This window comes from Sciurus carolinensis, chromosome X (assembly GCF_902686445.1).
Source record: "Sciurus carolinensis chromosome X, mSciCar1.2, whole genome shotgun sequence".
NCBI lineage: Eukaryota > Metazoa > Chordata > Mammalia > Rodentia > Sciuridae > Sciurus > Sciurus carolinensis.
In genome coordinates this window covers 115,067,128-115,091,136 of record NC_062232.1, presented here as the reverse complement: position 1 = coordinate 115,091,136, position 24,009 = coordinate 115,067,128, and the positions used below count along the sequence as shown (strand labels likewise).

The following is a 24,009-nucleotide window of genomic DNA, read 5'->3' as shown; positions in this document are numbered from 1 at the left end:
GATTTTAAGTCCTTTGGGTATTAACCAAGGAGTGGGATAGCTGGGTCAAATGGTGGTTGCATTCCAAGTTTTCTAAGGAATCTCCACACTGCTTTCCAGAGTAGCTGCACTAATTTGCAACCCCACCAGCAACGTATGAGTATACCTTTTTCCCCACATCCTCACCAACACCTATTGTTGCTTGTATTCTTGATAATCACCATTCTAATTGGGGTGAGATAGAATCTTAGGGCAGTTTTGATTTGCATGTCTCTTTTTAAAATTTTTTTTATTTTTATTTTTTTTATTGTAAACAAATGGGATACATGTTGTTTCTCTATTTGTACATGGAGTCAAGGCATACCATTTGTGTAATCATAAATTTATATAGGGTAATGTTGTTTGATTCATTCTGTTATATTTTTCCCTTCCCCCCACCCCTCCCACCCCTCTTTTCCCTCTATACAGTCCTTACTTCCTACATTCTTACCACCCTCCTTAACCCTAACCCTAAACCTAACCCTAACCCTAACGCTAACCCCTTCCACCCCCCATTATATGTCCTCATCCGCTTATCAGCGAGATCATTCGTCCTTTAGTTTTTTGAGATTGGCTTATATCACTTAGCATGATATTCTCCAATTTCATCCATTTGCCTGCAAATGCCATAATTTTATCATTCTTTATGGCAGAGTAATATTCCACAGTAATATATGCCACAGTTTCTTTATCCATTCATCAATTGAAGGACACCTAGGTTGGTTCCACAATCTGGCTATGTTGAATTGAGCAGCAGTGAACATTGATGTGACTGTATCTCTGTAGTATGCTGATTTTAAGTCCTTTGGGTATAGGCCAAGGAGTGGGATAGCTGGGTCAAATGGTGGTTCCATTCCAAGCTTTCTGAGGAATCTCCATACTGCTTTCCAGAGTGGCTGCACTAATTTGCAGCCCCACCAGCAATGTATGAGTGTACCTTTTTCCCCACATCCTTGCCAACACCTATTGTTGCTTGTATTCTTGGTAATCGCCATTCTAATTGGGGTGAGATGGAATCTTAGGGTGGTTTTGATTTGCATTTCTCTTATTACTAGAGATGTTGAACATTTTTTCATATGTTTGTTGATTGCTTGTAGATCTTCTTCTGTGAAGTGTCTGTTCATTTCCTTAGCCCATTTGTTGATTGGATTATTTGCATTCTTGGTGTAGAGTTTTTTGAGTTCTTTATAGATTCTGGAAATTAGTGCTCTATCTGAAGTATATGAGTGGCAAAGATTTTCTCCCATTCTGTAGGCTCTCTCTTTGCATTGCTGATAGTTTTCTTTGCTGAGAGAAAGCTTTTTAGTTTGAATCTATCCCAGTTATTGATTCTTGCTTTTATTTCTTGTGCTATGGGAGTCCTGTTGAGGAAGTCTGATCCTAGGGTGACATGTTGAAGATTTGGACCTACTTTTTCTTCTATAAGATGCAGGGTCTCTGGTCTGATTCCAAGGTCCTTGATCCATTTTGAGTTGAGTGTTGTGCAGGGTGAGAAATAGGGGTTTAGTTTCATTCTGTTCCATATGGATTTCCAGTTTTCCCAGCACCATTTGTTGAAGAGGCTATCTTTTCTCCATTGCATATTTTTGGCCCCTTTGTCTAGTATAAGAAAATTGTATTATTTGGGTTTGTGTCCATGTCCTCTATTCTGTACCATTGATCTACCTGTCTATTTTGGTGCCAATACCATGCCGTTTTTGTTACTATTGCTTTGTAGTATAGTTGAAGGTCTGGTATTGCAATACCCCTGCTAAGGATTGCTTTAGCTATTCTGGGTTTCTTATTCTTCCAGATGAATTTAATGGTTGCTTGCTCTATTTCTGTAAGGTACATCATTGGGATTTTAATTGGAATTGCATTGAATCTGTGTAGCACTTTTGGTAGTATGGCCATTTTGACAATATTAATTCTGCCTATCCAAGAACATGGGAGATCTTTCCATCTTCTAAGGTTTTCTTTAATTTCTTTCTTTAGTGTTCTGTAGATCTCATTGTAGAGGTCTTCCACCTGTTTCATTAGATTGATTCCCAAGTGTTTTCTTTTTTTTGAGGTTATTGTGAATGGGGTAGTTTTCCTAACTTCTCTTTCTGAAGATTCATCACTTATCTATAAAAATGTATTAGATTTATGAGCATTGATCTCATAACCTGCTACTTTACCGAATTCACTTATGAGTTCTAAAGGCTTTCTGGTGGAATTTCCTGGTTCCTCTAAGTATACAATCATATCATCAGCAAATAGTTTGAGTTCTTCTTTTCCTATTCGTATCCCTTTAATTTCTTTGGTCTGTCTAATTGCTCTGGCTAGAGTTTCAAGGACGATATTGAATAGAAGTGGTGAAAGAGGGCATCCCTGCCTTGTTCCAGTTTTAAGGGGGAATGCTTTCAGTTTTTCACCATTTAGAATGATATTAGCCATGGGCTTAGCGTAGATTGCCTTTCCAATGTTTAGGAATGTTCCCACTATCCCTATTTTTTCTAGTGTTTTGAGCATGAAGGGATGCTCTATTTTATCAAATGCTTTTTCTGCATCTATCTAAATAATCATGTGATTCTTAACTTTAAGTCTGTTGATATGGTGAATGACATTTATTGATTTCCAGATGTTGAACCAACCTTGCATCCCTGGGATAAAACCCATATCCATGTTCTGGACACTAGGAATTATTTCATTGTTACATGTGTTGGTCATTAATCCAGCATATGCTTTATTGAGCGCCTACTATGTGTAAGGTCCTATACTATCTGATGGGTATTTAGTAGTGAACAAGGAATAGAAGAGCCCTTCCCTTGTGGAACACTGACTCTTGAGGGAAATACAGGTATTAAATAAAACATGGTGAACATGCTGTATTCCAAAAGGAGATTTTGGTAATGTGATATCAACTTAGCCTTCCACAGCCCAATGAATATTTTATTGGAGTTACTGATGGGAAGAGGAAATCATTTCTTGGGAACAGGTATTGGTAAGGAAATGTGGAAGGAGAGCAACACTTGTGTGAGTTGTGTGATAGGACCTTTAACAAAGGGCTCCAATGATAAGTTATATGAATATAAGTTGTTTCAGGTTCATGAAGAACAATAAAATAGTGTCTTCATTAAGAATAAAAGTCTTTTCAAGGGACCAGGGTGAATGCCACGTCTCTCCTACCCTGCCTTAGCCTCTGAGTACCCATCCCTGACACATTCACTGACACATTATCTGGAGCAGAAAATTGTATGAGAAACTCAAAGGTGTGGTTTGCCATTTGAAGTCATATACTAGCAACCCAAGTGGGACAACAGCAAGACCCACACTCAGGGGCTTTGACTTTAACTCTGGGACTACATTCAGAGCAGACATGGATTCTGGAAAACACTTGACACTGGAATGAATCAGCTTCTCTTAATCTGGTTTAGATTTAAACTCCCAGAATCAGATGAGAGTATTAGTTAACACCAACCGTCAGAAGGGGCAGAAATTTTGTTTTTTTCTTTGGTTTGTTTAGAGCTTTATTTGCATTATAGAGCTGTTATTTAAAGACATTTTTAGGTTTGAATCTAGTAGGTCCTACCAGAAGGTCAGTTTTCTCCCCTGATCAATGTTATAAACTTTTTTGAAATAGCAAATATGGAAGTTGGATTTTTAAAGCAAGAGGGCCTGTGAGCATGGATTTTTTTAAGGCAAGTGGTTCAACTGCTTACAGCTAACATTAGCTAATAATAGCACTGGCAATGTGCCAGGCACATGATACAAAAGCCTACCAGGGAGTTACTATTATTACCATCTCTGCTTTACACATAAGACATCGAAGGGTTTAGGTTAAGCAATCTGCCCAAGAACTCATAGCTGTTAAGCGGTTGAACCAGAACCCAGGTCTGCCAGACTTCTAAAAAATGTTTTTATTAAGACGTTATCCACAAACAATAATCTCAGATGAAATTTAGAGAATTAAAATGAGCATCAGGTGCCTACTACCAGTTCATTGAGATATAATTCACCAATCTTACACTTCACCCATTTAAAGTGTACAGTGAATTGATTTTTAGAATATTCAGTTGTGTAACTATCCCCAGAATCAATTTTAGAACATTTTCACCTATGAAAATATCAAACCAGGTGTGGTGATGCACGCCTGTAATCCCAGCAGCATGGGAGGCTGAGGCAAGAGGATCACAAGTTCAAAGTCACCATCGGCAAATTAGAGAGACCTTAAGCAACTCAGTGAGAGCCTGTCTCTAAATAAAATACAAAACATGACTAGGGATGTGGCTCAGTGGTCGAGTGCTCCTGAGTTAAATCCCGAGTACCAAAAGAAAAGAAAAAAAAAAAAAAGATTTTTTTTTTTTTTTTTTTTTTTGCGGTACTGGGGATTGAACTCAGGGCCTTGTGCTTGCAAGGCAAGCACTCTACTAGCTGAGCTATCTCCCCAGCCCAAAAAGAAAGAAAGAAAGAAAAGAAAGTATCAAATGATGATAGTGGGTATTCTTGTTTTGTTCACTTCCCAAGCAAACCTATACCCACTAACAGTTCCTTCCCATTTTCCCCAACCCTACTGGCTGGAGGTAGCCACATTAAAATACTTTATGTCATTATGGATTTCCTTGTGCTGAACCTTTATGTGGAATCATATAAAGTATGGCCTTTTGCATCTATCTTCTTTCACTTAGCATGTTTCCAAGGTTCATTCACATTGTAGCATGAATCAGTACATCAGTTTTAAATCACTAAATACTACTCCAATGTAAGGATACCATATTGTTCTTCTATTTGCTAGTGAATAGTGCTGGATTGTGAATAGTGCAACTTTGAACCTTCATGTATAAGCGTTTGTGTGGACATGCTTTCATTTCTCTTGGGTAAATACCTTGGAGTTAAATTGGTGGATCACATGTAGTAACTCTATGTTTTATCTTCAGAGAAACTCTCATACTGTTTTCTTTTTCTTTCTTTTTTTTGTTTTCATCTGCTTCATTTTACACATGAAATGGTATACTTGAACATGTTTCTAAAGCAGCGATTACATGGGCATCATATGTATAATCAGTTCATAACGACTTTCTTTTTAACATTTTAAACAATAAGGTTCTCATATTTAAAACACTATAGTTTTCATATATAAAATGTTTGCATAAATTCATTCAATTATAGTGTAGAAACATGTGTATTGACTGTCAGACTGTTTTCTAAAGGGGCTGCATCAGTTTGGTTCCCCACCAGCAGTATATGAGCATTCCGTGGACATATACATTTCTCCATGTCCTCCCTGACATGTGCTATCGTCAGGCTTTCTGATTATTACTTTCTTAGAGAGTATGAAGAAGTTTCTCATTGTGGTACTGATTTGCATTTTCTAATGACTAATTGAGAGTTTTTCATGTGCTTATTAGGAATTTGTACATATTCATTTGCAAAATGTCTATTCAGAGCCTTTACCTATTTTTATCATATCGTTTTATTTTTATCTTTTCATACATATTAGTGGGTATCATATGATGTTTTAATAAATGTATTTATTTAATGTTTAAGTGAAGTTATACATATTTACATATTTATCTGTCAAACAGTTATCATCTCTCTCTCTCTCTCTCTCTCTCTCTCTCTCTCTCTCCCTTTTGGTACTGGGGATTGAACCCAGGGGTGCTTTATAACCCAACTATTTTTAATTTCAGACAGGATCTCACTAAGTTGCTTAGGGCCTCACTAAATTGCTGAGGCTGGCCTTGAACTTGCAATCTTTATGCCTCAGCCTCCCGAGTCACTGAGATTACAAGTGTACAACACCATGCCTGGCTACAGTTATCATTTCTTTTTTTTTTTTTTTTTTTTTTTTTTTGGTGCTGGGGATCAAACCCAGGACCTTGTGCTTACAAGGCAAGCACTCTGCTGACTGAGCTATTTCCCCAGCCCCCAGTTATCATTTCTTTATGATGAAAACCATCAAAATCCTCTAGATTTTAAAAATGTGTTATTATTGTTGTTGTTGTTATCTGTAGTCACCTACCATGCAATAGTACACAAGAACTTCTTGCTCCTATCTCTCTGTAACTTGGAACCCATTGATCAACATTTTTCTGTCCTTCCCTTCCCTGTACTCTCTCCAGCCTCAAATAATCACCATTCTACTCTTAACTTCTATGAGTTCGACTGTTTTGATTCCACATATGAGTGAGATCATGTGGTACTTGTCTTTCTGTTCCTAACTTCTTTCAATTACCATAATTAACTCAAGGTCCATCCATGTTGATGCAAATGACATGCTTTTGTTCCATTTTATGGCTAAATAGTATTCCATTATGTACCATACCACATTTTTTTAAACCATCCATTGGTTGATAGACCCTTATATAGTTTCTATCTCTTGGCAATTAATGAACAATGCTGCAATAACTATGACAGATGTTTCTTTGACATAGTGATTTGATATCATTTGGATAAATAGCCAGTAGTGGATTTGTAGGATCATATCTTAATTATATTTTTAATTTTTTGAGGAACCTCCATACTGTTTTCAGTAATGACTGTACTAATTTGTTTTTCCACTAACAGAGTATAAGGGTTCCCTTTTCTATATATCCTTGACAATAATTTTTATTTATTGTCATTTTGATAAGAACCATTCTTACTGGAGTAAAGTGATAACTCATTGTCTTTTTTTTTTTTTTTGGTACCAGGGATTGAACTCAGGGGCGCTTAACAACTGAGCCACATCTGCAGCCTTTTTTAAATATTTGATTCTGAGACAGAGTCTTCCTAAGTTGTTTAGGGCTTCACTAAGTTGCTGAGGCTGGCTTTGAACTTGTGTCCTCCTACCTCCAGCCTCTTGAGCTGCTGGGATTACAGGTGTGTGCCACTGTGCCTGGACTTCATTATCATTTTGATTTACATTTCCTGATGATTAGTGATATTAAGCATTTTTTTTTTTACTTATTGGCCATTTGTATATCTTCTTTTTAGACATGTCTATTTTGGTGTCTTGCACAATTTTAGATCAGGTAATATTTTTCTTTTGCTATTGAGTTTTTGAGTTTCTTATAATTCTGGCTTTTAACCCCCTGCCAGATGTATAGTTCACAAATATTTTCTCCTGTTCTGTAGTTTGTCTCTTTATTTGGATGATTGTTTCCTTTGCTGTGCAGAAGCTTTTTTGTTGTTGCAATATCATTTATCTGCTTTTGATTTTATTCTGTGTGTGTGTGTGTGTGTGTGTGTATGCATCTTTTCAGGGCCTTATACCCCAAATTGTTGCTCAGTCCAAAGTCCTGAAGCATTTCCCATATGTGTTTTTTCTAGTACTCATAGCTTCAGGTCTTACATTTAAGTCTGTAAGTAGTGTTAAGTTGGTTTTTGTAACTGGTGAGAGATAGGGGGTCTGGTTTCATTCTCTTCCATTGTGTATATGCAATATTTCCAGCATCATTTATTGAAAAGACTATTAAATAAAGCTCTAATATATGTTCTCAGCACCTTCCTAAAAATCAATCGGCTGTAGATGCATGAGGTTTGCTTCTAGATTCTCTAATCTGTTCCATTAGTCTATATGTCTGTTTTTTTATGCTCATAACAGGTTATATTGATGACTATGCCCTTGCAATATATTTTGAGTCAGGTAGTATAATGCTTCTGGCTTTCATCTTTCTATTTAGGATTGCTTTGGCTATTTGGGGCTTTTTGTGATTTCATATAGATTTTAGGTGTTTTTTTAGTTCTGCGAAGAATGTCATTGGAATTTTAATGAGAATTGCTTTGAATCTGCATATTCCTTTGTATAGTATGGGCAGTTTTAATAATATTAACTTTTCTAATCCATATACATGGGATATCATTCCATTTTTGTTTCCTCAATTTGTTTCAGCAATATAAAAAGCATATTCATTGTAGAGACCTGTAGCTTATTTGTTTAAATTTATTCCTAGATATTTTATTTTTTGTAACTATTATAATATATTATTATAATATAAGTGTTCTTGATTTTTATTTCAGATAATTTACTCTTTGTGTGTAGCAGTGTTATTTTTTGTATGTTGATTTTCTATCCTGAAACTTTGCTAAAATTTGTTTATTAATTCTAATAATTCTTTGGTGAAGTCCAGGGTTTTCTATATAGTATAATGTCATCTGTAAGCAATGACAGTTTGACTTTCTTTTCTCTGGTTTGATTGCCCTTTATTTCTTTCTGTTGCCTGATTTCTTTGGCTAGGACTTGCAGTACCAGGTTGAAAAAAATGATGATAGTAGGCATTCTTGTTTTGTTTCAGATCTTGAATGCTTTCAGCTCTTCCCCACCTAGTATAATGTTAGCTGTCAGCTTATTATATAAGGGCTTTACTATATCAACCTATGTTTATTATATGCCTAATTTTTCGATGTTTTTTCGTGAAAAGATGTTCTGAATCTAGTGAGATGATCATATGGTTTTTGCCTTTTGTCATGTTGATGTGGTTTATCATGCTTATGATTTGCATATGTTGAACCATCCTTGTACTCCTTTGACAGATCCCACTTGATCATGATGAATAACCCTTTTATGTGCTGTTGGATTTGGTTTGCTAGTATTTTGTTGAGGATTTTTGCTTCTGTGTTCGTCATGGATATTTCTCTGTAGTTTTATTTTTTTCTTGGGTCCTTCTCTAATTTTGGTACCAGGGTAATGCTGGCCTTGTAGAATGAGTTTGGAAGGACTCCCTCCTCCTCAGCTTTTTGGAATAATTTAAGAATTGGTATTTGTTCTTTCTTAAATATTTGGTAGAACTCAGCAATGCAGTTGTCTGGTCCTAGGCTTTTCTTGGATGGGAGACTTTTTGAAAATTCAATCTTATTACTTACTATTGGTTTCTTCTTGTTTTTCTAGTTCTTTGAGATGCAGTGATAGGTTCTTTATTTGAGATCATTCTGCTTTTTTGTTATAGGCATTGATTGCCATAAACTTCCCTCTAGGTATTATCTTTGCTGTGTCTAATAGGTTTTATTATGTTATGTCACCGTTTTCATTTGTTTCAAGAAACTTTTTAAATTTCCTTCTTGAATTTTCCTCAACCCATTGTTTGTTCCAATAAGTTGCTTAATTTCCATGTATTTGTATTAGTTCCAAGTTTTTTTTGTTATTGATTTTTATTTTTATTACATATTTAGTATGATGCCAGTCTTTTCAAATTTGTTGAAACTTGTTTTGTGGCCTATCATATCTATCCTGGGGAATGTTCCACGTGCTAATGAGAAGAATGTGTGTATTCTACAACTGTTGGATGGGATGTTCTGTAGATGTATGCTAGGTCTATTTGGTCTAGACTGATATTTGACTCTTTTCTTGTTCACTTTCTGCTGAAAGTGAGTGGTTAAAGTCCCATACTCTAATTATATCTGTCCCTTTAGCTCTATTAATATTTGCTTCATATATTTGAGTGCTATGATACTGGGGGCATAAATATTTAGAATAATTATTATTTCTTCTTGCTGAATTATTCTTTTATCATTATATAATGACTTTCCTTGCCTATTGCTTTTGATTTGAAAACTGTTTTAACTGCTGTAAGCATAGCTACTTCTGCTTTCTTCCATTTGCATGGAGTATCTTATTCTATACTTTCATTTTGAGTTTATGTGTCTTTACCAGTGAAGTAAGTTTCTCGTAAGTGACACAGAATTGGGTCTCATTTTTTTATCCATTCAGTTTCTTTATGTCTTTTAATTGGAGAATTTGATCTATTTACATTTATGGTAATTGTCAATAGGTAAGGTCTTAATACAGTCATTTGTAACTTGTTCTCCAGTTTTATTGTAGTTGCTCTTCTTATACTTTTTGTGTTTATATGATTTATTCTAGTAGTGTGGTTTGACTACTTGATTGTTATTTTTGTTTGTCTTTTTTAGATTTTTGCTTTGTGGTCACCATGAAAGTTACAAAAACATCTTTTGATGATAACAAGATATTTTAAAATGATAATAACCTAGCGTGATCATAAAGATAAGAACAGAAACATCAACAAAAAAGAAACAGAGAAAATATGCTAATTTAAACTCCACACTTGTATCCCATTCCTTCCCACATTTTGAATTTTAGATGTCTCATTTTGCATCTTTCTGTGTTGCCTATCTCTTAACATATTAATGTATTATTTTTAATTGTTTTGAGTTTTGGTCTTCATACTAAAGATTTTTGATTTGGAAACTATTTTAACTGCTGTAAGCATGGCTACTTCTGCTTTCTTCCATTTGCATGGAGTATCTTATTCTATACTTTCATAAAGATATGAATGGGTTATGCACCATGGTAACAATATTAGAGAATTCTGAATTTGTCTACACAGTTACTCTTTACCAGTGAGTTTTATATTTTCCAAATGCTTTCTTTTTATTCATTAGTGTCTTTTTCAGTTTGAGAACTTCCTTTAGCTTTTCTTGTAAAACAGTAGGAAGGGATATAATTTAATTTTGTAATATAATTGCTTTTATATAAGTTAAGAGAAGATGAATGAGTATGTATACTATCTTTCACAATTGTATAATTCCATTTACTGGTACTTTGTTTTGATATGTGGATTTAAATTTACATTTTGATTTCTTGTTTTTAGTCTAAATAATTTTAATGTTTCTTATAACGTGCATTTTCTGGCAAAGGATTACCTCGGTTTTTGTTTGTCTGAGAAGGCTTTCATTCCACCTTCAGTTTTGTAAAATAGTTTGACTGGATATGGAATTCTTGGTTGTTTCTTTCAGTAATAGAGTATGTCAGCCCACTGCCCTCTGGCCTCCATGATATTGATAAGAAATCAAGTGTTAATGTTATCCCGGTTCCCTAGACCTTGATGAGTTTATCTCTTGTTGCTTTTGAGATTTTTTTCTCTTCATCTTTGTCTTTAAGCAGGTTTACTATGATTTGTCTGAGTGTGGATCTCTTTGTTTTTATCCCACTGGGAATTTGTTGAGCTTGGATCTCTTTGTTTTTATCCCGTTTGGAATTTGTTGAGCTTCTTAGATGTGTAGATCAATATTTTCCTCAAATTTGAGAAGTTTTCTGTCTTTATTTCTTTGTTTCTTTGAAATTTTTTTGGCTCCAGTTTCTTTCTCCTCTCCTTTTGTTACTCCCATCACACATGTTGTGCTTAAAGACGTGCCATATTTCAGCTGAGTGGAGCAGCATAACACCTATAATCCCAGGGACTCAGGAGGCTGAGGCAGGAAGGCTCCAAGTTTGAGGCCTGGAAAACTTAGCAAGACCCTCAGCAACTCAGTGAGACCCTGTCTCAAAGTTAAATAAAATAAAAATAAAAGGACCAGGGATGTAGCTCAGTGGTAAAGTACCCTGGGACTCAGTCTGTGATAACTACCCCTCTCCAAAAAATAGATGTCTTATAGTTCTCTGAGACTTTGTCCATTTTTCTTTATTCTCTCTGTTTTTCATATTGTATAGTCTTTATCAATCTATCATTGAGTTCATTGACTTTCTTTTTTAATTTTTTAAGTATTTATTTATTTTAGTTCATTGACTTTCTTCTGCCAATACACAGATCTCCTGTTGAGTCCTTCTAATGAAATTTTGAATTTCAGTTATTGTACATTTTAACTCCCAAATTTCCATTTGGTTTTGTTTCTCTTTACTTATAATTTCTCTTTACTTATATTCTTTTGATGAGATATTGCCCTCATATATCTTTAAATGTGGTTTTCTTTAGTTCTTTAAACATATTTATAATGGATACTTGAAGTCACTGCGAAATCTGACATTTAGTTGCTCTTATTTCCCCCCAAGTATATGGATCACACATTCCTGTTTCTTTGCATACCATGTTTTTTGGGTTGAAAACTAGACATTTTAGGTAATTTTAGGTTTTACAGCTCCAAATACTGACTTCACTATCCCTTCTTTGGGGCTTTGGTTGTTGTTTGCTTATTTGTTTGTTTAGTAACCGGATTGAACTATTTTAGTGAAGTCCGTTTCCCCACAGTGTACAGCCTCTGGTGTCACTCCTCTGAGGCATACTGTCTCCTGGAAGGATAGGAGTATGAGAAGGACTCTGATTACCTCTGCCCCTAATGTCTCTGTTAAAACCAATTTAGTATCAAACACAGAAGTTAAACTCCACTGATTTCTAGGTAATTGGTTCTAATATTTTTGACATAAATGTGGCATAAATTGTTCAATCATTATTCTAATTAAATTCAAGCAGGGGTAGTTTTGTGATCAAAACTTGAGATTTATTCTAACTCTGAGAATTGAACCCAGGACCTTGTGCATGCAAGGCAAACACTCTACCAACTAAGCTATATCCCCAGCTCTATTCTGATTCTTTTAGCCATTTCTTTCCCTGATTCTTGCTGATGACCTAGCTGGCCTACAGGTATGGGTTGTTGCTCTTAAGTTAAAGGAGCTACCAGCCTCATTTTAATTGTATATTACCAAAATCTCCATTTTTTTGTGCAAGAGTCCTTAGACTTGAATCTCCTCACACCCTTTCAAATAAAACCAGATCCTTTGGGAAGACCTTTATAATTCTCTATTCCTATAGACTCCCTCTTTGACTGAGTTACTACTCTGGACTTTGGCAGGGTGGTATCTCCTGTTCTTCTCAGCTTATATCTTCTGGCATGGAACCTCCTTTGAGTGAGCTAGAGTTGAGGGTGATTGGGCCTCAGTATTTTCAGCCTGCCAGTTCTGGGGCACAGCTTCAACCTTATGTGTGGGGGCTAGATGAAAGGAGCATTCTACCTCTCAGCTACACTCTCCATGAATTTAGACTCTTTTACCCAGAATTGAAATGGATGAGATGTGCTGGTGGTCAGGCCCCTCTTGGTGAAACATGCCTATTCATTGGGAACTGAGGAATGAGAGATCCTGTTTTCTTGGCTACATTTGCCTGGGATAGAACATCTGTCAAGCTGAGCTGGGAAGAAGGGTAAAGCAGGTCATGTCTCAAATGCCACCCTTTCCTTGTTGTTGATGAATTTTGGTACATTTTCTTTAATGTATGTTTCTTCACCTGTCATATGCCATTAGAACAAGTTTTAGATGATTTAAATGGTTGTTTTTCATTGGTTTCAGCAGTTATGCTTGTTTCACTGGGGAGTAGGTCTAATGAACATCTCATGCCACCATTCTAAAGTGAATCTCTTCACTGTTTCTTTTTAAGTCTTTATGTCCCCCTACCTAATCTGAGCCTAAAAGTTTTATTGCTTTTATATTGTCTCAGTTCAAAATTCTCCCACTTAGAAGTTGTTTTACTGAAGGTAATTCACTTAACTTCTAAACTTTGATTTCCTTAATTATAAAATGAGGATAAATCCTTGCATCAACCTTGCAGCATTGATGTGAGGATTAAATGAAGCAATGTATACAAAATACATAGCACATAGTATGAGGTAGTTGGCACCATGCACCATATGACTTCATTCACTTTCTACCTGCTGCTACCAGTAACTTTTGAGAAATATTTTAAGCACACAAATAACAGAGATATGTAATGTACATATCCACCATTCAACATTAGAAACAAATTATAGATACAATTCAAGTCCCATGTAAACTCTCTAATATTTTCTGCTCCTCCTCTCTCACCACAGGGAACCATAGTCCTTAACTTGTTTTTATCATTTCCAAGAATGTTTTCATACTTTACTACATATATACAGTAAGGAAAAAAGTCATTCAGAGGCATTTTTTCCTTTTGATGAAGACATACATGTCCTGTTTGTGTAAGGGCAAATTCCTTCATACCAATCAAATGAGATCCCTGGCATGTTAGTTATTTACGAGTACATGTTCTTTTTCCTTTGATATGAGAACAACAGTTCTGGATAAATACCAGAAAGAAATGGTTTATCTTAAAGGGTGGACTCTTTGTCATGTTCAGAGAAGTTTGTTGTAACCCTGTGTACTAAATGTTACTGTCTACAATACCTATGTTAAGAATTTAATTTTATTAATAGAGATTCCTTCAACTTCAATGATTTAAAATTCATTACCCAATGAATTTGAAGATTTCTCAACTGTTGGGAATTGTAATACTGTTTGCTTTATTTTGGATATTGTTTATCTGAGAATTTTATTATACACTTTGAAATGATGGAAGACTGACTGAAGTCTTTATAGATCTAAATGCCTATATTTTGATTCATTTACATGTAAGGGATGAAAATTGAACTTAAATACTTGGGGTTTTCCTTAGATGTGCTTCTAATGTAATCTCTGGTATTTTCCATGAGTGTCTTATAAATTTATGAAGACATATTAGAGGCAAAACATAGTTGAATAAAATTCACAGAAAATTCCTATTAAAATTTTATTTTTGATGAAGATTTTGACTGAAATAGGGACATTGGTGAATTTCTCTTCCTCCTCTGATGAAGCTTTGATGCTCAGGTACCTTCTTCCTTTTGGTCTGTAGGTGGCAATATCAAACCAGAAATGCTCACAACAGTCTACCATGAGAAGACATTCAACCCTAAAATTGTTTGATTGCATGCAGATGTTATGTTAAAAATACAGTAATGTGTTGCCCAAATTTGGACATGTAATTGACCCCAACCTTGGTGTATCCCCATATTTACATATATTCGAATGGCTGCCCCAGTTTTTTGTTATGCCCTGGGTGAGGCCTTTGGGGATTTCCCCTGTCTCTCCCCTGCTGACTTGCTTAGGTAGCTTCTGTCCCTTCCTGGGAATAACTTCTCCCTTACAAAAATACCTACCATCCTGTGCTTCAGTGTAGTGGTGTAGCCTCCATGAGGGAGAGGATTCCAAGAGGGAGCCAGGAGAGGACAAGCATTGAAACTAAGACAGATCTGGATCTCACTTCCATCTGTGTTGTAGCAACTACCACAAACACCCTGTGTACTATTCCTCTTCTTAGTTTTATTCACCTTCTGTTTACCATTGTTGCCAGCAATGTTGACTTTGAGAAAACCCCAAAGAGCTGTATAATTGCTTGGGAGGTAAGAGCCTAGGAAAAATTCTGAGCCTCAATTCTGTTTTGTTTCTATCTTTGAGGAACCAGGGAAAAGAAGGAGAATGATCACAAACAAAATGTGGTAGGGACAAGAAAGAAGCAGACAGCCTACTCTTGGGCCCTATATAAATGAGAAAGGGAAAATGGGGCTCCACCCAAACCAGTGTGAGTGGCATCCCTGGGATTTTCCACTGACCAGAAATTGGACCTTCCAGCTCCTCTTGCTTCACTTACTCTTTCCAGGCCACAGAAATTCCCATGAAAGGCTTGTGGGAATGGAATGAGATGGGAAGCAGGAATCTTTAACCTTCTTTTAGGGGGAGTCATGATCTTTCAAATTGAAAATCTACACAAAGATTTCACAGAAACACTGTTATATGAGATGGTTAAGCTCTGTAGTGTTATTATAAGGTTGAACAGTTTTCTCCAGCCTTCCTACCCAACCGGGAACATAAAAGAACCCCATCTGCCATGTATTCTATGAGATGAATACATGTTGAGTTTCAAACAGCATTTGTACATTGACAACTGATTCTATTGTATCATATCACATATACAGAACATGTTAAACTTGAAAAACAAGTCTTAACCCACTTCTGTCTCAAGCAGAACATTGAAATTATAAATTGCATTTTAAAGACTGATTGTTCTTTGGTATAATGATATATATTTGTATATGTTTATATTAATTTGTGTACTAAATTTATTTGTCTAAGTACAATGTGCTTTTTAGTATCTGCTTATAATAGGCAGTGGCTATGTAAAACAGTTTTGTTCTTTCATTTCAGTAGCAACATTTTATTGTCTGTGCAATAGCTCCTGTTTTAATCTAAGGCAGTGAACTCATATTATATTGAAACACTTTAAAAATTGTTTAAGTTGGCTGTTGTGGTATACACCTGTAATCCCAGTGGCTCAGGAGGCTGAGGCAGAAGAATCACAAGTTCAAAGCCAGCCTCATCAACTTACCGAAGCCCTAAGCAACATAACAAGAACCTATCTTAAAATAAAAAATAAAAAAGACTAGGGATGTTCCTCAGTAGTTAAGCACTCCTGGGTTCAATCCTTGGTACCAAAACATACATTGCTTAATAATATTTATTAAGCCTAGAAGTTAGTATGCTGAATTGAAAGTAATAATAAAATACCCATAAGCATTTTATTTTAATTGCTATAACTTTCATCAATTAGAGTAGAATGTTGAAGATGTAGCAGTCATTTAGTCATGGAAAGAAAACATAGGACTTATTTACCCAATTGAAAAGAAATTAGGAAAGTGATTTTCTCCAAATTGAATTTCTACTCAAATGCACTCTCCAAATCTGAGTTATTTTCCTAATTATAGTTTACATGTGATGAATTTTTAAACCTCTTTATGTGGCTTATGCTCTTGGTTAGAAATTAAATATCAATTGCATTTTCCTAAAGTTGGAAATCATGGGTCCTAGTAATTTTTAAAGATCAGATTCTAGCAAGGTGTCTTGGAATAATGATAATAATAATAATACATCTATTGACTAAAGTTTACACAATCCTATTTTGTAGTCAGGCAGGGTGGTATCATGGAATGACCTGAAGTTTTAGCTTCAGACCTGATTATGAACCCCATTATAACCACTTACTAGCTATTACTCACCCTTGATTCTCAGGTTTCTCATCTGTAAAATGGAGATAACACCTATGCCAAAATGCTATTATGAATATTAAACAAGAATAAATGCATGCAAAGATCTTAGCATAAAATCGTAGCCTTAACAACCCCACTGATTTAATCAACATGATTTTATTAGGAAGTAGGTTTTACAAATGAGTCATTTGAGGCTCAGGCAGCTCACCCAGGGTCACCAAATCTGTTTTCTGACTCTAAGCCTAGGGCACTTCCTACTTCTCAGCTCTTCTAGAACAAGACTGTGAAAACCAATAAAATGCTTAGAAGCAATGGTTTGATGTGACCACCCAGATGTGATCTAGCTTTCACTAAGACAGTCATTCCTGCCTTTCTTCTCTCTCGTTTTACATTAATTTTTTATGGTGCTGGGGATCAAACTATATCAATTCATTTAAAAAACATTTTTATATCTTTATTTATTTTTATGTGGTGCTGAGGATTGAACCCAGTGTTTCACATGTGCTCTGTCACTGAGCTACAACCACAGCCCCCCTTTCTTCTCTCTGACATATGTGTGCTAATGCATGACTCCAGGCTCATGATGTCTCAGTTACTCACAGATGCCAAAGGAGGAAGGGATCCCCTGTGATCCCGTATACTTGATTACCAATAGCAAGTTTCTTTAAACACATTTTGCAACCTGTGGCAACATACCACAGTTAGAACCACCACAAGATATGCTCTAGGAAGAGTAAGTAGGTCACTTCTCAGTAGGCGGTTCCTTTTGGGGAGTAGTGAGAAAGTTTTTTGCGAACTTTAAGTCTAAAAAGTTAATACTTGACCTTGTAAGCACTCAGAGTTTTTTTTTTATTATTTATTTATTTATCTATTTTGGTGTCAGGGATTGAACCCAGGGGCCACTTAACCATTGAACCACATCCTGAGCCCTTTTTTGTATTTTACTTAGAGATAGGGTCTCTCTGAGTTGCTTAGTGACTCAGTAAGTTACTACTGAGGCTAACTTTGAACTCACAAACCTTCTTCCTCAGACTCCCAAGCTGCTGGGATTACAGGTGTGCACCACCACGCCCAGCTCAGAGGTTTTTGAGTAGAAAAGTAGTGGGACTTCAGTGGTGGTCTGCAGGATGATTTGCAGGTGAGAGTCTGGAAGCTAGGAGATGTGTTGATCTATTGAAGCAAGCCAGATTTGGATGCAGTAAAGACCTGGGTTTAGGCTGTAGCAGTGGAAATGGAGAGGAATAAACAGATCCAAAGATACCTGGGACTGACTGGATATGCATGGGCAACCAAGGAGGTCAGGGAGTCAAGGGAGAAAGCAAAAATTTTAGAATATGTTGTCAATTAGAACAAAATATGTTGTCAGAAGGTTTCTTTCTCTAATTATATTTTGCTTAAATATATATTAAAATGGTCTTGTGGCCCCAGGACTCAACACCCCTATGAGTGGAAAGGAGATAATTTGGAAGCATGGGCTGAGAGAAACATTTACAGGATGTAGTTCACAAGCTATTATTACACTTTTCACCATGTTGCTGCCCTCTGGAAGTGTTCAGGCATTCTGCAACACTGGATTCAGATCCTAAGCTAAGTGACTTTGTGGGGATTCTTACCAACATGTTGCTCTCTGAATGCAGGACTTGATTCTAGAACACTTAGTGAGTTGCTAATCTTGGTACTTGACCAGCACATAGCTAGAATGTTCAAAGTGACTAAAAATATATATTTTTTAACCTTAATTTGAGGGCTTCTGATAGTCTGTATGCCCCATTCCACTGGGTGCAAGCTCCTGAAGGGTGGGGATTTTTGCTTCGTTCACTCCTATATTCCCATCAGAGAACAGAGCATACCAGGTAGTAGATGCTCAATCAGTAAGTGTTGACTGAGTTAAGTACATCAAGGATCACGATTGTCTGGCCCACCATGACATCATGAGTTCCCTTGCTGGGCATAGGGCCAATGGCAAAAGAATAACTGAATAAATGTTGGTTGAATTGAATTGAAATAAATGGAACAACATTTGGAGCAGTGAAATAAATTTTTATCTGGTTTTATATTGTGGGAAATACAGTAAAATAATGTTAGAGTGATAACTCTTGGGATATTCAGCAGTAACAAAGCTATGTTCATTTTTTGATAGTGATGATCTGGAACAATTTATGGAAAATCAAGGTGCATCCAGCCCAGGTATCCTCATTTTAACCACAAGCCTCAGTAAGCCATTCATGCGACTGGAAAAGTATGTTACTCTCTTACAAGAGCTGGAGCGGCACATGGAGGTAAGGCAAGGCAAGATTTTCTAAGCGCCTGTACCTGCATGACCCTCTGCTCAGGGAAGCAGCCAGTTTGCCCTCCAGACTAGCCTTGATGAGGATACAGAAAATGTCTGTTTCAAAATTTACTCAATCCAATCTTTGCTCTTCCCAGGCTTCTAGTTCACTTCTTTATGCAACAAAGTAAGATCCCTTTTCTGTTGTACCATATGTTCATGATAATTCTTCCTCTCCCCTCTTCCCAAGTCTTGGTTCTGTTTCTTGCTTCAAATCTATATTTACTTAGGTTTTGTTTTGCCTTCTCATCTGTAGATGGTGATTCAGTCAAAATCAGATCTAGAAATCTCTGTTGTTCTGGTGTATTAACCAAATGTATTGTGGGAGATAAAGCAAACCAACGTCAGAAAATACAAAGAACACATTTATCGTAGACAGGAATATTTATCTCCACAATATTGCAATCATGCACCTTTCTGACTCGGGATTACAGAGGATGATTCTGGTATTCCTTAAGATTAGTCAATGGATCCAATATTAATGCATTTCTCCATGCATCAGTACATCTACATTAAAGTCTCCTCACATTTTGGTTTATAAACTTATAGTTTACTTGGCACAGTTGTATAATTTTTTCTAAGTATTAAGATTTGTGATGAAGAGTGATCATTGAATCATTTTTCGTCAAGAGCCAAAATCCTGTTGTGATTAAAAACCAGTCAGCAGGGATAGCTCCTTGAGCTGTTCTTTGGCGATTGTGCATGGGGTGTGGAGGTGTGGGTGGGAGAGGAAGGCCCCCTGGGGGAGGCTGCATTTACCCTAGTTGCTCTTCCTGTGTCTGAGGGAAGGTTTTGAGGTTTTAAAAGGGTTGATTATCTTTAAAACAAAAGGTTGCATGCTGCCAGGCTTGTCAGCATTTGTCAGGATTGAAATCATGTACTCTGAGCGAAACCGCATTCTCAGGGCGTTTGACCTGCCTGAAAGCTGGAGGCAGTGGGGAGCAGGTGAATAAAGCCTGCTAGAAAGAAATTTCCGTTAGGGCTCGGGAAGGTATTGGCCTCTGGAGGCCTTTCCATAAGTAAACCAGTTGGCTGAACCGTTTGAGGTTTGCCCCTCCTTGCTTATCACAAAAATCCAGAAACCAATGGCCTAAGTTTCTGTTACTTCTCAGTGCTAAGTACAAATACACATTTAATTTGGGGAGAAAATAAAACCCCAAGCAGTAAGAAGATGCTCCTACTGCCCAGATCCTCTATCTCAGCTTTCCTTGTAGTGGAGCCTGTTTCTACCCCTGCCTTCAAGTTGTTCACATTGTCTTTGGCTGCCTTCCATTACCCACCTTCCTATAAGACACCTCCTTCCTGCTAGTTCACCAGTGGTGAGATGCTTTATCCATACTTCTGATTGTTGGTCACGATCACTAGCTAACACTAGAATGGAACCTGAAATTCGGTTGTCAACTTATTTGGATGATGACAAATTTTGTTATAAAGGAATACAAACTTACTTTCCATGAGGAGTACTATTCTTGACTTGGGTCAGACCCCGATGCTATTCAAGTTCAGCTTTGTATTTTCTCACCCAAAACTGGTTGAGCAAATTGCATCTTCTTACTGCTCCAGCTGAGTTCCAGAGGTTAGGTTTACATACACTTAACATACACCCCCCAAGTGAGGTATAACCCCATATACCTCAAGGATAAGTATACTATATGACCTAACACTATCCCTTGGGTAATTATTTAATTACCATATTTATTATTAAATATTTATTATCTAAAGTATAAAAGCAAAACAGGGAAATAGGAACTCTTGTTTCAGTAATTATACCTGTTTATATATTATATTATAACCTGTGCTGTTACTAAATATACGCTGTGTTACCTACTGTTTTAAAAGTTCAATATACTCTATGCTAATTTAAAGATTAAAACATAGACCAACATTTGGAATCTCAGTACCTTCAATGATTAGGTGATTAAATTTTCTTTTGGTTCACTGTTCTTTGACTTTACCACAGGTATAGACTTGTGTTATCAGTACTACAGTTGGGATGATTCTGTTACTCCCCAAAATTCTTGCTTACTATGGTTTTGGGGCCACACCTTCCTCCCACCTGGAACCCGTGGCTGCTGATGACCCATTCTCTGCTAATATTGTTTTCAATATTTACTTTGTATAGGATACTCATCCAGATCATCAGGATATTCTGAAAGCAATCATAGCATTTAAAGCGCTTATGGTAGGTGATGCTGTAAGTGGAGAATGGTTGTTCTTCATTTTGTGTATTTTGTTCCTGCAAGAATGATTTGTGTGTAATATTTTCTTCCTTATGGAAAGGTTTTCTGACATTTCATGACAGTATTGCAGTGATTGTTTCATTTCATTTTGTACTCAAAAAATCATGCTTACCTATAAAAGGTTGCCAGGCTAAATATATAAAACAATCACATTTGAAGTCTTGGCCACATTAAGCATTGGTGTGTAGGTGGGGTGTTTCCTTTTGTCTTTGTCTTTACCCCTTTTGCTCATCCTATGTCTGCGTAACTCGTCATTCACTGATTGGCATCAATACTGGAATCAACTATGTCAAAGGGCTTGAGTTTGTTCTTTACATATGAAAAAGAAATCCTTTATAAAAGGAAAAAACCTATCTACTAAAATACAATTGCTTTATATAGATTGCTACCAAAGATACTGTAATCTTATATCTCAAACATCATGGTTAATGTGTGTTCTTGAACCCACTGATGTAAAACCACTTGGTGCCATTTTAGAAGGAAAGAAAACCTTATTTTTGGTGATGGATTAAGTTTAGCTACATTTTTGACATTTCTGCTGCATTCTAAGTTATTTGGATCCATGTTCAGTTATTGTTCCTTACTGTAAGTTTGTGATATGATGTTCACCATCACCTCATTTATATTGCTGTTAAAAGATCAGTAACTGAACAGACATTATTACCTCATTTACATGTATGACTTCATGATCCATGTGATCCTGTGATATGTATAATCAGAAAAATGAGAAATTACACTGTATGTATGATCTATCAAAATGTATAAATGCATTCTACTTTCATGTACAACTAATTAGAACAAATAAAATGAAAAATTTTTAAAAAAGATCAGCAATTGGCATATTTATGGTTAAACAGCAAGTTGAAGACCAGAGTAAGGTACTAGGTTAAAATTATTGCTGTTGTAGGTTAAAAACAATCAAATACTGGCAGTTTTACATGACTCAACCTAATTGAACAGCTCACTGAAACCCATGGCATTTATTGTAATTTGTCTCTTATTTCTCCCATGTAAATGGAATGTAAAATGCCTCTTTGAAAAAAAAACTGCAGTTATTTTTGATCACATAAAACCTGCTTTGGTGTTTGTAGTCTGTTTATTTGTGGTATAGTTGCAGAAAAGTATCTTTATAATAAATTTATTTCTTCAAGTCTCCATTTAACTGAATGAGGCAGCAGAGATTGTGTAGAAAAATCACTTCCAAAAAAGCTATTACATTACAGTCATTTGGAAATAGTAACATAACTAACCATATGCTTATTTTTGTATTCAATTTGGAATGAATGCTGTTAAATTACTCTAAGATGGCCTCGCACTTTCTGAAGCAGGGATTTAAATATATATATCTAATGTTCACACTCCACATAGTATTGGCAAACAGTAAATTGTTTCTTGGTTTGAATTTTTTCAGTTTGTCATCATGAAATTCAGTTGTCCTTTTTTTTTTTGGTGCTGGGGATCGAACCCAGGGCCTTGTGCTTACAAGGCAAGCACTCTACCAACTGAGCTATCTCCCCAGCCCCAGTGTCCTCCTTTTTTCAATCCTTTTAGAAATTAAAATTAATTTAGTATTTTTTATCACAATCTACTATTGCTCCCTGTACCCAGCATGTGTTTTATTATGAGCTCATTTTGATTCCCTGTGGCATAAAAAATGAATTTACATTCTTTTTGCAAGTCTTTTTCCTTACCCCACCCTTTTTTGTGTGTGTAGTGCTGGGGATTGAACCCATGCGAAGCAAGCACTCCACCAACTGAGCTATATCTCCCCAGCCCCTCTTTCCATAATTCTTGTAGCTTTTTTTGGTTTTCGTTATCGTCAGGATGTTTCCTTGATGGAAAATGAACATATGCTAGAAAAATAAAATTGCTTTGTAGTAACTAAAGCTCTTTTACACAAAGATAGACAAGATGGTGAGGAGCTAGAGCAGGGTACCAGCCTACAGATCTAAATCTACCAGTTGTTTTCCTGCCTTTGTTTTATGTCATTCCACTACTTGTCCTTCTAGACTTCTTACAAAGAGGGACAAATAAACCCTTTCTACCCTTCTATCTTGATACTTTTTTGAAATGAAAAGTAGCTTATCCTCATACAGCTTTTAGGAACTCAAGGCTAAAGACTGAGGGTAGTGTATCTTCTGTCTGTCAGGAATGGGTCTGGTCAGAGCATTCAAGGTGAAGAATAGTAGGATTCAGTGGGAATGTGAGAGGCAAATGTCACATCTTTCTTTGATCTTGTTTTAAGTCTGATAACTTTCACTGATCTATTTCAGAAGAATTCCTATTCCACTGTGCTGTGTTTTGGTTCTGTAGGGACAGTGCCAAGATCTGAGAAAGAGAAAACAACTGGAGTTGCAGATACTCTCGGAACCTATTCAAGCGTGGGAAGGGGAGGATATTAAAACCTTGGGAAATGTGATTTTTATGTCACAAGTATTGGTGCAATATGGAACATGTGAGGTAAAGTGCTTCAAATCTTAATATTGTTTCTTCTTTTATATTTTTCTTCCTTTATTTGTCCTTTCATCATGTTTAAATGCTTGAGCATTTAAATCAGAAACCATTCTTTGCTCAACACTCTGCTAGGTGCTAGGTGCTAGGTGCTAGGTGCTATGGGAAATAAAGGGAATGAACAAGCAGTGAGCTTTGCTTTCAAATAACTCATTAAAATAGATTAAAATGCAGGTTGCAACTAGAAAACAAACCAAATAGCCAGCAGTAGAGTTCGTAGAAATTCAGAGAAGGGAGAGACCAGAAAGACCTTATGGAGACAGGACTGAAGGAGGAAGATGCCAAAAAGAAAAGGGGAGGATAAAGTAGAGGTCATTTTTATTTCAAGAGAGAACAAGAATGTGGCTTTTTTCTGTAGCACAT

The 24,009-nt window shown here is 36.2% G+C and overlaps 1 protein-coding gene across 10 annotated transcripts in view; it reads left to right on the top strand.

The window, feature by feature from the left end:
* Positions 1–24,009, top strand: part of Arhgef6 (Rac/Cdc42 guanine nucleotide exchange factor 6) — a 110,649-nt gene that overhangs the window by 68,036 nt on the left and 18,604 nt on the right. For all 10 annotated transcript variants that reach the window (XM_047535718.1, XM_047535719.1, XM_047535721.1 and 7 more), the window contains 3 exons: positions 18,707–18,845; positions 21,018–21,077; positions 23,449–23,595. In XM_047535718.1, the coding sequence (XP_047391674.1) occupies positions 18,707–18,845; positions 21,018–21,077; positions 23,449–23,595 (346 nt within the window). The remainder of the gene's footprint in view (positions 1–18,706; positions 18,846–21,017; positions 21,078–23,448; positions 23,596–24,009) is intronic.